This window comes from Oryctolagus cuniculus, chromosome 19 (genome assembly GCF_051225735.1).
Source record: "Oryctolagus cuniculus isolate XC-2025 breed Fujian yellow rabbit chromosome 19, ASM5122573v1, whole genome shotgun sequence".
NCBI classification, from domain to species: domain Eukaryota; kingdom Metazoa; phylum Chordata; class Mammalia; order Lagomorpha; family Leporidae; genus Oryctolagus; species Oryctolagus cuniculus.
This window is the reverse complement of record NC_142885.1, coordinates 7,279,074-7,293,285: the sequence shown is the minus strand read 5'-3', so window position 1 is coordinate 7,293,285 and position 14,212 is coordinate 7,279,074. Positions and strand designations below refer to the sequence as shown.

Sequence of the window (14,212 nt, the reverse complement as noted above, 5' to 3'; positions counted from 1 at the left end):
ACAGAAGGTTAAGACGCACGGGGCTGGTGCTGCTGAAAACTAGGACAGGATGTAGGCCTGATGCAGGATTCTGCGTGTGTGCAGTGGGGACAGCAGCGTGGAGCCTGCTGGGGCTCAGCCAGACCCTCGCGCGGCCTGTCGCGGTCGGCCGGTGGTGCAGCTCACGGAGCCGGGCTGACTGTTGGTCTTTCTTTCTTAGCGGGGCCTGCGGCGTAGCTGGAGCGGAGAAGAACCCTCCCGAGGATGCAGCCCCCGAGCCTGAGGCTGGCGGTGCCCCTGCCGCTGCCCAGGAGAGGGCCGCCGGCCTGGGCGGGAACGTGAAGAAGGCCACGCTGCCCTCCGACCCCGGCGTCACCTCTACCAAAGAAGAAGTCCCTGACAAGACCTCAGCAGTGGCGGAGGAGCCCCCGCCCGGGGCCAGCAGCCCGCATGCCACGGCCCAGAATGCCGTGGGGGCCGGCCCGCCCTCCCCGCGAGGCGACTCCGACAGCCTGCCCGAGGACCCCAGCAGCCCACCCCAGGAGGCGACGGGGCCGGTGGTGGACAGCCCCCAGGACTCGGCGCCCACGGAGCCCGTGGAGAGGTTGAGCCCAGCCCCCACCGTCCCTTCTGAAGATGCGTGTGAGCAGAAGCCGGCCGTGTCCCTCAGCAGGGAGCCTTCCGGAAGCTCGGGTTCACCTGCAGATGCGACGCCCCCCCCTCAGCCGGACAGGACTGCGGGGAGCCACCCGGAAGGCGGCCCCGAGCAGAGCCGCGGGGAGAGGGCCGACGACAGCAAGAGCGGGCAGAGTGTTCCAGATCGCTCTCCCGCGAAGGAAAGAATCGGCGGCCCCCGGAAGGCTGACCGCGGCCATTACCGTAACTGGAGGGGGCGGTCCTCCAGCGGGGAGCACGCGCGGGACAGCCGGAGCAGGACCGACGGCCGCCACCACAAGAAGCCGCGCTGCACCCGCGAGCCCTGCGGCGGCGGCCCGCACCCCCTGAGCCACGGCGAGCAGCTCAGCCCCGGCGAGCGCCGCTCTCTGGGCCGGTACGGCCACCACCACTCGCGCAACAGGAGCGCCTCCGACCAGGACTGGAGCCGGTACCACCACTCGGAGAGCGAGCACGGCTGGGGCCGCGAGAAGTGCTACGTGGACAGGATGAGGTGGGACAAGTGCAGGTACTACCACGACAGGTACGCCCCGTACGCCGCCCGGGAGTGGAAGCCTTTCCACGGAGCCCGGGAGCACGCGCGGGCGGCGCCGCACGGCAGCCGGCCCTACAAGGACCACCGCAGTGGCAGGAAGGGCTACGAGGCCCCGGCCAGGGACAAGGAGCGGCGCCACCTGCACGGCCCCCGCGTGGGCGCTGCCCCGGCCCTGCCCCTGGGCCCCGAGAGGGCCACCCCTGCCACCCAGGACAGTGGCGCCCGCCTCTCGGACCGGTGCCATGAGCACGAGGACGCGCGGGGCCGCAAGCGGAGGTACGGCAGCCTGGAAACCGACGGCCACGCCGCTGCCAGAGCCCCCAGGAGCCCACAGAAGGAGCCCGTGGAGGAGCCGAAAGCCAAGAAGCACAAAAAGTCAAAGAAGAAAAAGAAATCCAAAGACAAACACCGAGACCGCGGCTGCAGGTGAGGGCGGCCTCGCGCGGGCAGGGCGGGCGCTGGGGCGGCCCTACGGTCAGCGGCTCTGCGGGCCACCGTGCGCGGGGGCCCCGGCTGCGTGTGTGCTCTGTCACGTGACTCCGTTGCTGTGTGCACGTTTGGTTGAGGGGTTGTGTCTGCAGAGGCGGGCAGAAGACGGGGGGGCCCGTGCTTTTCCCCTTAGCCTGCACCCCCAGAGTGGGGATGCTGAAACCTGCTGTTGTGTGTGGGTTTTTTTTTTTTTTTTTTTTACAGGCAGCGTTAGAGACAGAGAGAAAGGTCTTCCTTCCGTTGGTTCACTCCCCAGATGGCTGCTATGGCCAGTGCACTGCACCGATCCGAAGCCAGGAGCCAGGTGCTTCTCCTGGTCTCCCATGGGGTGCAGGGCCCAAGCACCTGGGCCATCCTCCACTGCACTCCCTGGCCACAGCAGAGAGCTGGCCTGGAAGAGGGCAACCGGGACAGAATCCGGCGCCCCGACAGGGACTAGAACCCGGGGTGCCAGTGCTGCAGATGGAGGATTAGCCTAGTGAGCCGCGGTGCCGGCCGCTGGTGTGTGTTTTTGTCTCCACTTCTCCGTTTGGAGTCCAGGCAGGACACTGGAGTTTAAGATGCTGAGGTGGCCGAGCACAGGCAGAAGCCCGGGTGGCAGCGGCTTCCCGGAGCCATGGACAGTGTTACCTGAGCTGGGGACCTGTGCCGAGACGCCTGGTGGAGCGGCCGTGGTTGCAGGGAAAGGGAGCAGAGTGGGGCCCGCACTGCTGACCAGGCAGCGGTTGGTGAGTGGGTGGCCCTCAGCCTAGAGGTAGGCCAGGGAAAGCCACCACAGCCACGCGTCGCTGCCCAGCAGGGGTGCACACGGCAGGGGCCCGGGCCTCTGTGAGGCGAGTCTGCCTCCAGGTGTTACGATCCCGCTGCTTCTTTGGCAGGCATCAGCAGGATTCGGACCTTGCAGGGGCGAGCTCTGACGCCGACCTCCACAGACACAAGAAGAAGAAGAAGAAGAAGAAGAGACACTCGAGGAAGTCCGAGGACTTTGTGAAAGCGCCGGAACTACACGTAGCCAAGGCCGCGAGCTGTGAGACTGTGGACCATTTCCGGAGAGCAGAGGGCGGCTTCCTCCTCGCCGACGCCCTGCCTCTGGAGGGGCTCGGCCCTTGCCGCGAGAAAACCAAGCATTTCCGACCGGAGGGCCGGGCCAGCAGGGGTCGTCTGTCTGAGCATGGCCAGGGTAAGAGGAGACTCTGGGATCAAGAAGATGGAAACTTGCAGTGCGTGAAAGGGGCACAGTCGCCCAGAGCCGCCCCGTCCCCGCCCCCGCCCCCGCGCGGCCTCGGCCCTGTGTGGTGTGGGCCGTGAGCGTGTGGGGACCGCCTCAGCCCCGCGGAGCTGGGCGCCATCAGAGCCCTGGGGTGCGCGGCTCTGGGGGTCTGTTTCCCCTCACGAGGGACCAGCAGTCCTGTTTGCGGGATGTTTTGAAAGTCTTTGTGTATTGTACACTTACTCTTCTGGCCTCCTGGGTGTGCCCCGAGTTCGGGGCCGGCCCCTCGGTCAGCGGGGGTCGCGCTCACCTGCTCTGCACGCCGGGCTGCCCGGTCACGGACGGACGCCCGCCCTCGGGTCAGCGGCCCTCTGCTCTCGTTCCTTCCTGGAAGGGAGCCCTGGGCGCCTTAGGAACAGGCTCCGTGCATGGCGGCAGCCGATGCTGTGCTGGGCCCACATGACCTTTTTCAGTGATCACAGACCTGCCCGAGGCTGGCTGGGCGCACGGCGCGCCCGGGCCTGTCTGCCGCTGCTCCCGCTGCACAGGCGTCGCAGCCCGGGCCTGAGAGCTGAAGGCGCCGCGCCAACCCCTAGCGGGAAGTGTGCCGGCCGCCACCCTGCAGAAAGGCGTACCTGCCGTGGCACGTGTCTGCCGGCTGGCTCTTGAGGGTTTTGGCGCTCTGCTGTGTCCTGGGCCTGGCTGAGGTGTGCTCTGTGGGGCAGGGGGAGACCTGGGGCTGGCCCATCTCCTGCAGTGGCCGCAGCAAGTGTGGGGTGGTTGTTGGAAGGGAGTTGGCAGGAGGACCAGGCAGTTGGGCTGGGCTCCGAGTGCTGGCAGCATGGAGCTGGGGCCGTGGCTGTGAGCACAGGAGCTCCGGGGGGAGGGGGGGCTGCAGTGCTCCTCCGTGTGGCTCTAGGAAGCCATGTGCACTTCTGGAGGAAGTGGCTTTTGGGGAGGGGGCTGGTGAGGGGCGATGCCCCCTGCGTGGTGCAGGGCATCACGCCCACCTGGGGTGAAGCCGGGCAGTGGGTCTGTCCTGCAGGTTTGGTTTTGTTTCCTCAAAGATGTATCTGTGTTTGAAAGGCTGAAGAGAGTGAGAGACTGGTAGGTCTTTCATCTGCTGGTTCCCTCCCCAAATGGCCTTGACAGCTGGGACTGGGCTTGGCTGCAGCCAGGAGCCTGGAGCTCCATCTGGGTCTCCCACGCGGGTGCAGGGGCCCAAGCACTCGGATCATTTTCTGCTGCTTTCCCAGGCCATAGCAGAGAGCTGGCTCGGAAGTGGAGCAGCTGGGACTCGAACCAGCGCCCATATGGGATGCTGGCACTACAGGCGGTGGCTTTGCCTGCTATCCCACAGCGCCAGCCCAGGATCCCAGAATTTTTGGTGGAATCTTCTATCCTGGTAGACCACCAGGCTCCTGGGGCGGCCAGGCCATAGGGCAGAGTTCCCAGTGTGATGGCACTGGGACCTGGTTTGCCGTGAGCGCAGGCTCAGGAGCCCACGGCCCAGCCCGGCCTGCGGGTGGATGCCCTTGTGCGCATGCCCTCCCTGCTCTGCTGTGCCTGAGATCTGTCCTGCCCTCCGGGGGGGGGGGGGACATCCTACTCGGCACCTCATCCCACTGGGACCAGTGGCCCTGGCACCACACGCTCTCGGAGAAGTAGCTACATGTGCCACCCGAGTGGCCCCGCTTCTGTGGGGTGGACTCCTGGCGCCTGCTGTGAGAGCACACGCATGGCACAGGCACCAGCAGTTCTGCACTGATGTTAAAATCTGACTCCTAACCTTTACCTTGTAGGTGACTGAAAACGGCCTCAGAGACCCACCAGTTACGGTAAGCCGCTGTCCTCTCTGCAGAGGCACGGAGGGGTCAGGCCCCCGGGGGTCCCCACCCCGGGCCTCGTGCCCCTCTGCTGGCTGGTGCCGGCTGGGAGACACGCGACCCTCCATCCAGGCAGTGGCTCCTTGCCTTCCCCTCTCATTGTAAGAGAAGGGGCTTGAGTTCAAAGCTCAGAACCCAGATGCTGCGAGGGTGGGCCCAGTTTCCCCAGCCCAGACCCCCACTGGCCTGAGGGGACCCTCTGTCCCTCCCGCTCCCTTGTGCCGGAGCCGCACGTCCTGCTCTGGGATGTGCGCTCGCGCCCCAGCCCTGAGTCCGGGGCAGCACGTGGTGTGCGGGCAGTCGGGGCTTCGCTTGAGAACCTGCGTGAGCGTCTGGGGTCACTCAGCACCCGAGCTCTATGGCCCCAGGGGCTAAGAACCAGTTTGACGCTCACGTCGCGAGGCTCTTTGTGCGGATGGGACGCACTTCATCAGGCCTGATGCAGGAGGGGACCCGGGGACCAGAGGCATTTGGTGTTGCGGGTGGGCGTGGCAGGGCCCCCCGCAGGGCTGGGCACGGGGCGCTAACGCCTGCCGACTCTTGCCTTTCAGAGTGAACGCGTTCAACAGAAGCCATCCCCAGCCCAGCTTAAGTTATAAACAGAGACTCTTCCAATCTGCGTGGTGCTTCTTTAGTGAATACTGTACAGATTTTACCATGGAGAACTTTTTTTTTAGTTTTTACCTTTTCTTAATTGCCCTTATTCCAAATGGACGAACACTTTCTACGACTGCTGACCGTTGTAAGATACCGTGTACATAGATCACACTGCAAACGATGCCCTGCCCTGGAAGAGAACATCTCAATGCTGCTTAACTACAGACTCAGGTTGACCCCTTGTCTCTCATGTAATGTCCCTCCGAGCCAGGCAGCTGGCGCAAGACCAACCGGGAGGAAGGACAAACTGACAGTCTGTGTGTTTAATTTAAAGACTTATTTAAGATTCCCAAGCTCTCAAGTCGACGTTCGAGGGCAGTCTGTTCTCTGTAATGTCTGATACTAGAAACTAATTTGCTTCATATTTTAGTTGTATTCAAGATTTGAAGATGTATTTTATAGACAAGTTCTGTTTTTGAACTTTGTGGAACTATTCCAATCAATTGACCAGTTATGAGTATTTACATTATGAATGTATAATCCCAACATCATTTGTAAAGCCTACAGTCTGTTTTTATTACATAACACTTTTTATACAGTGTCTCTTGTCCTGACTGTATGATATGGGGTGTGAGTTGTCAGCTTGGTCCCTTCCAGTTTCTAGTTACAGACAGAATCATACTGTGATTTTATTTTTAATATGGATATGCTATCAAACTGTGATACACTTGTAATAATTCACTGGTCCTGCATCAGGAGACGCGTGGGGAGCACTGTATTTAATACAGTCGGATTCTGAATACTCTGTATGGTTTATACAGTCTGTGTTGTTCAGAGATGTCTAAAGTTTGATCTTTGTTTTTTTAAAGATTAAAAAAGCACTTGCCCCACTGTAAATATCCAGCATGTAAAATTTATATAGTATATAAACGCAGCGAAGGAGACAGCTCGGCTCGTCTTTCTTACTGTTTGCTCCGTTTGCCGACAGGCACGTCTCACCGCGAGAGCCCCTGTCCCAGACGGCCTTGTGGGAACAGCACGTTCGCTTTTATTTCGTGAACACGGTATTTGCAAGAGCTCCGACAGTCACACACCCGCTAATTTTACAACAAAATATCAGTATATATTTTGATATCAATATCAATAGAATATTTCTTCATGCAGCTTGTGGGGTCTGTACACTGAATTACAAACACTCCAGAGGTCAGCATACATTACACTATTTACATATCGACTAACTCACTGTCAATAGAAATGCTCCTAAGAAAAACAAGGAAGTGAGAAATCACAACTCGTGGTTTCTGGTCTACAACAGACCTAACTTTGCGCAAAGCACATCTATGTCGATAAACACGTTTGTGACTTGAAAAATAGGCGTCGCTTCGAAGCAGCCGTCCTGCTTCACCCGTAAAGAGCTCCTGTGTTGACTCCACCTGGTACCACATTCAGCCGTCTGCCGCTCACACGTGACCTGTGACCCCGAAGACCCGTTGCTCGTCTGGGTCCAGGGCCGGCGAGATGGGCTGGAGGCGCCCTCCGCACCCAGGGTTTCTCCGCAGGAGTTTGTCTTTGGCCAGAGCTGGGACGCGTCGGGCGAGGAGCAGGATGGACTGAGGCTGTTTGCTCCGGGCAGCCCTGGCAGAGGCCCGTCCCACGCAGGCCTGAGGGCCGCCGGCCCTTCCCGTTAATACTGACACAGCAGGACCTGGAGCAGGTGCCTGGTGGTGGGCGCCGCGGCCGTGAGGCAGAGGTTCGTCACCAGGTGACTCCAGCCAGGCTCACCTCTCCCAGCACGCGAGACAGCCAGCTCTGCAGACGCGGGGCCGGCCCTGGAGTGTGTGCCGCCCGGGCGGGCACTGGAAGGACGCTGCCCGCCATCCTCACCGACTCCAGCTTCAGATCCGAGGCATGAGAAGGTCAGGAAGCCTTGAGGCCTGGACACAGCAGCGAGCCTGTGCAGGAAGTGGGGGCCTGGGCCTCGGCCCCTCGGCAGCTGCCGTCAAGACAGGGTGCTGCCGACCCTGGGCGGCTCCCAGGGGTGTGCCCTGCGCACAGCAGAGCTGCTTCCCTCGACTTGGATTTGCTGCAGCTTGCAGGTGCACCTCTGCACCCCGGGTGGGGGGAAGCGGCCCAGGGCAGGAGGCGCCTGACGGGGAGAGGCCTGGCCCCAGCACACAGGGCCCCTCGGTGCCCCCTCCGGCCTGCTGTCAGCGGCCCAGGTGCCACCATGGCGGGAGGACATGTGAAGTGAGTGGCCCAGTGACAGACACTGGCGTGCGCCTGGGGTCTTCACAGCGCTGTGGTCAGAGCTGGTGTGCGGCGTCGGGCTGCCAGGGGCCGCCGTGTGCTGGGGCCCAGCAGCGCAGTCCCGCAGCTGCTTGCTCTCGGCTTCAGCGGTGCTGGGCCCACCCTGACGCCGCCGTCACCACAGTCTAGGCCTCGCTTACTCAGATGGTAGCCGTGGGCCCAGAGGCTGGGGCTGAAGGGAGGGGCACCCTTCCCACTCCCTAAGGGGCCACGCCTGCCCTGGTGCGTGCGAGCGTGCGTGTGCACATGTGTGGGGGTCAGTGCACAGCACATGCTTGTGTTCAGGAGTTAAATTTATAGCTGCCATTCTAAAAATACTACTGTTAGAAAGTATCTTTCGTTATAATTTCAGAGTATAAAAAGGCATATAAAAGCTATAATCCTATATATCTGAGAAAAAAATCCTCATAAAAACAGTGGTAGCTTTTCCTTTCCCATTCTGAGAACAGTGGCTTTAGAGTGTTCACCCCACCCCGCCCAGGGCGTGCCGCGGGAGCGCTGCGGGGTTTCATGGCGGACCACGAGCGGCGCGTGCGGTGCTGCCCGCTGCCGGTCACCGGTGCCGGGGGTCGCGTCTGCTCTTGGCCTGCTGCAGCCAGGCCGCCTCTACTTCTTGTTGGCAATCCGCCTCTTCCTCGTGGCCAGCATGTCATAGAAAGGATCCCTGCTGATACTGGCCCTGCGCAGGGAGGGAAAGCGGGTTAGGCCCGGGCGGGCGGCGCTGGCCGGGGCAGCAGGGAGCCCTCCCGCCACCCCAGGCACCGCCGTGGCCCAGCTCTGGGAGCCTCCGGCGCGTGCGCCCGCCGCGCTCACTTGATGGACTTGATCCACTCGTCCTTCTCCTCAGGGCTGGGCGCCGAGATCCGGTACACCACGTGGTTCCCCTCCACCACGCGGCCGTCCGCCTCCGTCTTGCAGGCCTTGATGACTTGGCCCTTGTGGCTCGGGTTGTAAAGCTCAAAACAGTTCTGGTGGGGAGAGGGGGCCGTCACGGGGGCTCCAGGGGCTCCCCACCCCAGGACCCACAGGGTGCCGGGGGCTTACGGGCTTCCGCGGGTCTTCCACCTCCCTGATGCTGAGGTTCTCCAGCGGGATGATGCCCCTGGGCTCCTTGTCCTGCGAGACAGAGCACACAGCCAGGCTCGGGCGGGCGGGCGGGGGGCCGGGCGGGGGCGGGGCGGGGGCGGCCCCTACCTACCGTGGTGTACTCGAAGTAGTACAGGCAGTTGTCCGTGAGGATGAACCAGCGCCGCTTCCAGGTCTTCACACGCCCGCCTGCAAGTGGAGGGCTCTCGTGAGGCCGGGGCTGCCCGGGGCCCAGGGGGGCCCAGGACCCCGCACGCCTGCACTTCCAGAGGGGCCGCCAGGAGCCACGCTGGGATTTAGGCTCCCTTCTTGGTGAAAACGTTCGACCTTCTGAACACAGAGGGCATAGCGCGGCCGTCCAGGTGGGCGCTGGGTGCTCGGCTGGGCCCCACATGCACCCTCACCCCCAGGCCGCACAGGCGCCCTCTCCACGGCCGCCCGGGGCCGCCCGGCTCTCGCTCGCTTCCTGGAGGAGTCGGCTGTGATGGATGGGCTGCGTTCCCGTGAAATGGCAACAAGATGGAGTCGCTGCTGGCTCCCCGGTCTGTCCAGGCGGCCATCACATCACCCAGCACTGGGGCGGCCCTGCGAGCCGTCAGAACCAGTCAACCCCTGCCCAGCAATCGGGAGACTGCATTCCTCTTCTAACAAGATACAGAGCGCACACACACAACACACACACGCACACGCGTGTGCACCCCTCCCCCTCCCCTCACGCTCAGCAGGGGCTGCCACGCGGCCTGCGGTGCTGGCCCGAGCTCCCGGCGCGAGGTAAAGCGAGAATGCAGAGAAAAACCTGCTCCGCCTGGGGCATCAGTTGAGAGGCGGCCTCCCCGCGCTTCCCCTCGCTTCTGCCCCCCTCCCCCGCCAGGAGGAGCTGGGGCACACGCTCCCTGACCCCAGGGAGCCCACGCAGCGCCCCCACGCCGAGACAGGGCACTAGCAGAAAAGCCAGGGCCCACACGAGACAGACGTGACAGAATCCGTGGGAGCAGAACGTCCCAGGCTGGCTGAGCCCAATCTGCCCGGGGCAGAGACCCAGGGCGGCGGCGGCGGCGGGGGTGGGGGTAGAGAGGGAGCCCCCACGCCCATCTTCCCTCCTCAGCCCTGGATGTCCAGCCGTGAGCACGGCTCTCACCTCCGGGCTGGAACCACACCCCTGCCCCCGGCCTGGGCTCTGCTCTGCCTCCCTGCCCAGCCTTCCGCTCTGAGCTGCTGTCTTCAAGGCCAGGTCCTCCAGCCCACCGCCCCTCCCCTGCCCGCCATCCTCCAACAGCAGCTGGGCGTCCAGTGACACAGCCGCAAGCCTCGCCCCTGCCTGCACCGCCCCTCCCCTGCCCGCCATCCTCCAACAGCAGCTGGGCGTCCAGTGACACAGCCGCAAGCCTCGCCCCTGCCTGCACCGCCCCTCCCCTGCCCGCCATCCTCCAACAGCAGCTGGGCGTCCAGTGACACAGACGCCAGCCTCGCCCCTGCCTGCATGCGGCCCCCAAGGGCTCCGAGCGCTCGGCATCAGACCAGGAGCTCCGAGACTCACCCCGGTAGCGCCAGTGGCCGTCTCTGTCCAGCACCTGCCTTTGCCTCTGTGTTCCCGTCCAAGGGAGCAAGCAGGGCCTGGCTGCCCGCCCACCCCCAGGGCCTGTCCCCATCTGCCATCACCAGTGGCCAGGGAGGAGGGTTTCCTAGACGGGAGCCTTGCAGGCTGGAGCGGCCCAGATGCAGCTCGGCCCAGGGTCAGCTTGGAGCCAGGCCCGGCAGGGGCCGGGGTGAGGCCCTCCGACAGGAGCCGCAGTGCCCTGCGGCGCCGAAGCTCTGTGCTCACCCTGTGCTCTCCCTGCACTCGGCACAAGCACCCACGCTGTCCTGGCAGGGTGCCTCGCGCCCCGGCTTTACATGGCACGTGTGCACACACACCGACACGCGTGTGCAGACTTCACGACAGAGCGACTCTGGCCACACCTGTGTGTTTACCACACTCGACTGTAGGATCCCACTCCCGGGCTTCTCACCTAACAGCCGTGAGCCGCGCCTGGTGCCACGATGCTCTCGCGCCCTGGGGAGCCCCCGCGTCAGAGCCCCCTGCTCTAAAACCAAACCCGCCACGTGAGCGTCGCCCGGCAAGGCCACGTCCTGAGAACAGGCCTGGAGACACACACCCGCCTCACCGCGCCCGGCCGCGCCAGCCCGGCTCCCTGGCAGCTCTTCAAAGCCAGCTCTGGACCACGTGCCCAGTGGCCGGCCCTCAGCTCCTCCCGTGGCTGGCGCCGGGCCTGCGTGGAAGAGGCCTCCAGACTCAGCCGCTGCCTCCAGGGAGGCTGCGGGTGCCAGGGTGTCTGGTGCCAGCCCATCCTCCCGGCTGCCACTGGGCGCACTTGCCCCAGGGCCTGCTCCACCTCAGCACGTCCACAGACGGAGGGCGCAGTCCTCGACTTCCCTCACGGACTCACGTCCGCACAGCTGCCCCCTGCCCAGCTCGTGCCAAGCGAGTGGAACGGTTCCCGGCCCCTCAAGGGCACTAGGGACCTGAGGTCGCTCCAGCCCCACCCAAGGCCCCACCTAAAGCTCTGGGCAAAGATCTACAACTCCCCCAGCTTCCGCAGAACCACAGAGAGGCGGGCGCGACGTCCAGGGTGGAACCCCCGGGGGCTCGGGGAGGCCGGTGCCGGTCGCCGAGCCAGGACCGCCTCCCCCGAGTGCGACGTTCCAGTCACTCTGTCCTCTGGGCCTGGCGCCCTTGCTGCTCCGCGGCAGCAGTCTGAGCTCAGAGAGGCGGGCGGCACCACTCACAACTCCAACCCCCGGCGCCCAGGTAACCCTCAGGAGGCCTACGACCGCCCGCCGGGTGCCGCAGGCCCAGCACCCGCGAGCATGCAGGCCGGAGGCTGTCCCGGGCCCCTCACCACACTGTGCAGGACACTGACCCCAGCGAGTCCAAAGCCACATGGATCAGATGGATGGCAGCCACAGATCGGAGCGTCACACAGACCAACGTGAGGGACAGGAACCGGGAGAGGAATGAGCCGCCGAGGCGGGGCGGAAGCCAGGGGTACGTACCTCCTAACGCAGGACAAGCAGGGACAGCCCGTCACAGAACACAAAGGTGGGAGCCACAGGCAGAAGGAAAACAACAAGAAGGCACATTTAAACCACTCGTCAGAAATCACAGCCACACCAAACCGGGAGGAAGGCACGCAGGCTGTCTGCGGATAAAGGCGCGGGCGCCCGGGCCCATCTGGACGCTAACTCAGCAGGTGTCTGGGCTGGGCCCTGCAGCCCGGGCGCTACTCTGACGTGGACACTGAACGTGGCCTCGCTCGGAACGCCACGACGCGGAGAGGCGGCCGCTGGCCGCACTGCGCTTCCTAAGGCAGGGGTGCTCGCTGGGAGGAGCTGGGAGGAGCCCCGCGGGCGCTGCTGCCCTGGGCGAGGGGCCAGGACCGCCGGGGGCGCAGGCGGCTCACCCAGCTTCAGGAGCCAGCCCTCCCGGTCGGGGTTGAAGAACGTGTGCGTCAGGTCATTCCCGTCGTCCTCGGGGATCTTGAATGGCTCGTTCTTAATGCTCTCGTACAAGTTCTGCGGGCGGGAGAGAGTGGGCGCCGGGTCAGGGCCGCGGCGAGTGCGTGCCCGGCCTTGCCTCCGCTTGCTCCCCCAGGGGACTTACACTGAGGGGGAGGGGGAGGGAGGGGGAGGGGGAGGGGGGAGGGGGAGGGGGGAGGGGGAGGAGAGGGAGGAGGGGGAAGGGGAGGGGGAGGAGAGGGGTAGGGGCAGGGGTAGGGGCAGGGGTAGGGGAGGAGGGGGAGGAGAAGGGGCAGGGGAGGGGAGGCGGGGGAGGAGGAGGGGCAGGAGGAGGAGTGGGAAGGAGGGGAGAGGGAGGGGGAGGAGGGGGAGGAGGAGAGGGAGGATGAGGGGGAGGGGAGGGGAGAGGGGAGGGGCAGGGGGAGGGGGAGGGGGAGGAGGGGGAGGGAGGGGGGGAGGAGGAGGGGGAGGAGGGGGAGGGAGAGGGGGGAGGAGGAGGAGGGGGGGAGGAGGAGAGGGAGGATGAGGAGGAGGGGGAGGGAGGGGGGGAGGAGGAGGGGGAGGAGGGGGAGGGAGAGGGGGGAGGAGGAGGAGGGGGGGAGGAGGAGAGGGAGGATGAGGAGGAGGGGCAGGGGAGGGGGAGGGGGAGGAGGGGGAGGGGGAGGGAGAGGGGGAGGGGGAGGGGGAGGAGGGGGAGGGAGAGGGGGGAGGAGGAGGGGGAGGAGGGGGAGGGAGAGGGGGAGGAGGAGGAGGGGGAGGAGGAGAGGGAGGATGAGGGGGAGGGGCAGGGGGAGGGGGAGGTACAGGAGGAGGGGGAGGAGGGGGAGGGCAGGGGGAGGGGAGGGGGAGGGGGAGGGGGAACGCACCCGCAGCAGCTCCTCGGGCAGGAGGAGGAGGGGGAGGAGGAGAGGGAGGATGAGGGGGAGGGGCAGGGGGAGGGGGAGGGGCAGGGGGAGGGGGAGGAGGGGGAGGGCAGGGGGAGGGGAGGGGGAGGGGGAGGGAGAACGCACCCGCAGCAGCTCCTCGGGCAGGAGGAGGAGGGGGAGGAGGAGAGGGAGGATGAGGGGGAGGGGCAGGGGGAGGGGGAGGTACAGGAGGAGGGGGAGGAGGGGGAGGGCAGGGGGAGGGGAGGGGGAGGGGGAGGGGGAACGCACCCGCAGCAGCTCCTCGGGCAGGTCGCCGCCCTCGTTGATGCCACGGTTCATGGTGATGAAGCGCTCGGCCGTGGGCTTGTCGCGCACATTGTGGTTGTGCAGGCTGGTGTTGAGCATGATGATGGCAAACGACAGCACGTAGCACGTGTCTGCGGGGGGAGGGGGGAGCGCGTGGCGGGGTCAGCGGCCAGGGCCCAGAGTCCCACAAGGAGAGGCGGGGGGCGGGGGGGCGGACAGCCGACAGCTCCCTGCCAAGGCAGCCTGGCCCGCAGGCCGTCCTCTAGGGCATGTGAGAGGGGCTGGCCGGGGCCCAGGGCAGGGCCATCCCAGCTCACAGAGAGCAGGCCCGGGTCACAGGCCAGGGCTGTGTCACTGGCTTTCACTGGCAAGTGAAAGGGGCGGGGATAAAGGCAGGGCCGCCCACCTGTGGACTGGAAGACGCCGGGGTTGCACAGGCAGTAGCGCGAGGCGAAGGCCTCCATCATACGGTCGATTTTCTGCGCCTCCCCGGGCAGTCGGAAGCTCCACAAGAACTGTCTGTGGGGAGGCGACGAGCTCACGGGGGGCAGGCGCGGCCCCCACCCGGCCCCTGCCCAGCCCCAGCAAGGCTGCTTCCTCCCAGGGTGGGAACAGGAGACCCAGGCCCTCCCATTCGCTGACTCAGGGCTTGTGTGCCGGCCACTCCCCCTTCTGTGGCAGACGGGAGCAGCACCACGGGAGGGGGTATCTGGCCAGCAGTCACACCGCCCCCCAGGACAGCTGCGTCCCCCATCAGAGG

The 14,212-nt window shown here is 65.1% G+C and overlaps 2 protein-coding genes across 12 annotated transcripts in view; one reads left to right on the top strand and one right to left on the bottom strand.

Annotated features, from left to right (window-relative positions):
• Nucleotides 1–6,315, top strand: part of USP42 (ubiquitin specific peptidase 42) — a 51,525-nt gene extending 45,210 nt beyond the window's left edge. For all 10 annotated transcript variants that reach the window (XM_051838982.3, XM_051838979.3, XM_051838981.3 and 7 more), the window contains 4 exons: nucleotides 200–1,615; nucleotides 2,557–2,858; nucleotides 4,691–4,726; nucleotides 5,326–6,315. In XM_051838982.3, the coding sequence (XP_051694942.3) occupies nucleotides 200–1,615; nucleotides 2,557–2,858; nucleotides 4,691–4,698 (1,726 nt within the window). In that variant the 3' untranslated portion in view covers nucleotides 4,699–4,726; nucleotides 5,326–6,315. The remainder of the gene's footprint in view (nucleotides 1–199; nucleotides 1,616–2,556; nucleotides 2,859–4,690; nucleotides 4,727–5,325) is intronic.
• A 157-nt stretch (nucleotides 6,316–6,472) lies between these two features.
• Nucleotides 6,473–14,212, bottom strand: part of CYTH3 (cytohesin 3) — a 106,291-nt gene continuing 98,551 nt past the window's right edge. For both annotated transcript variants that reach the window (XM_070064377.2, XM_089320908.1), the window contains 7 exons: nucleotides 13,859–13,971; nucleotides 13,435–13,583; nucleotides 12,226–12,337; nucleotides 8,877–8,953; nucleotides 8,723–8,794; nucleotides 8,492–8,646; nucleotides 6,473–8,357 (listed from right to left, as the gene is read on the bottom strand). In XM_070064377.2, the coding sequence (XP_069920478.1) occupies nucleotides 8,285–8,357; nucleotides 8,492–8,646; nucleotides 8,723–8,794; nucleotides 8,877–8,953; nucleotides 12,226–12,337; nucleotides 13,435–13,583; nucleotides 13,859–13,971 (751 nt within the window). In that variant the 3' untranslated portion in view covers nucleotides 6,473–8,284. The remainder of the gene's footprint in view (nucleotides 8,358–8,491; nucleotides 8,647–8,722; nucleotides 8,795–8,876; nucleotides 8,954–12,225; nucleotides 12,338–13,434; nucleotides 13,584–13,858; nucleotides 13,972–14,212) is intronic.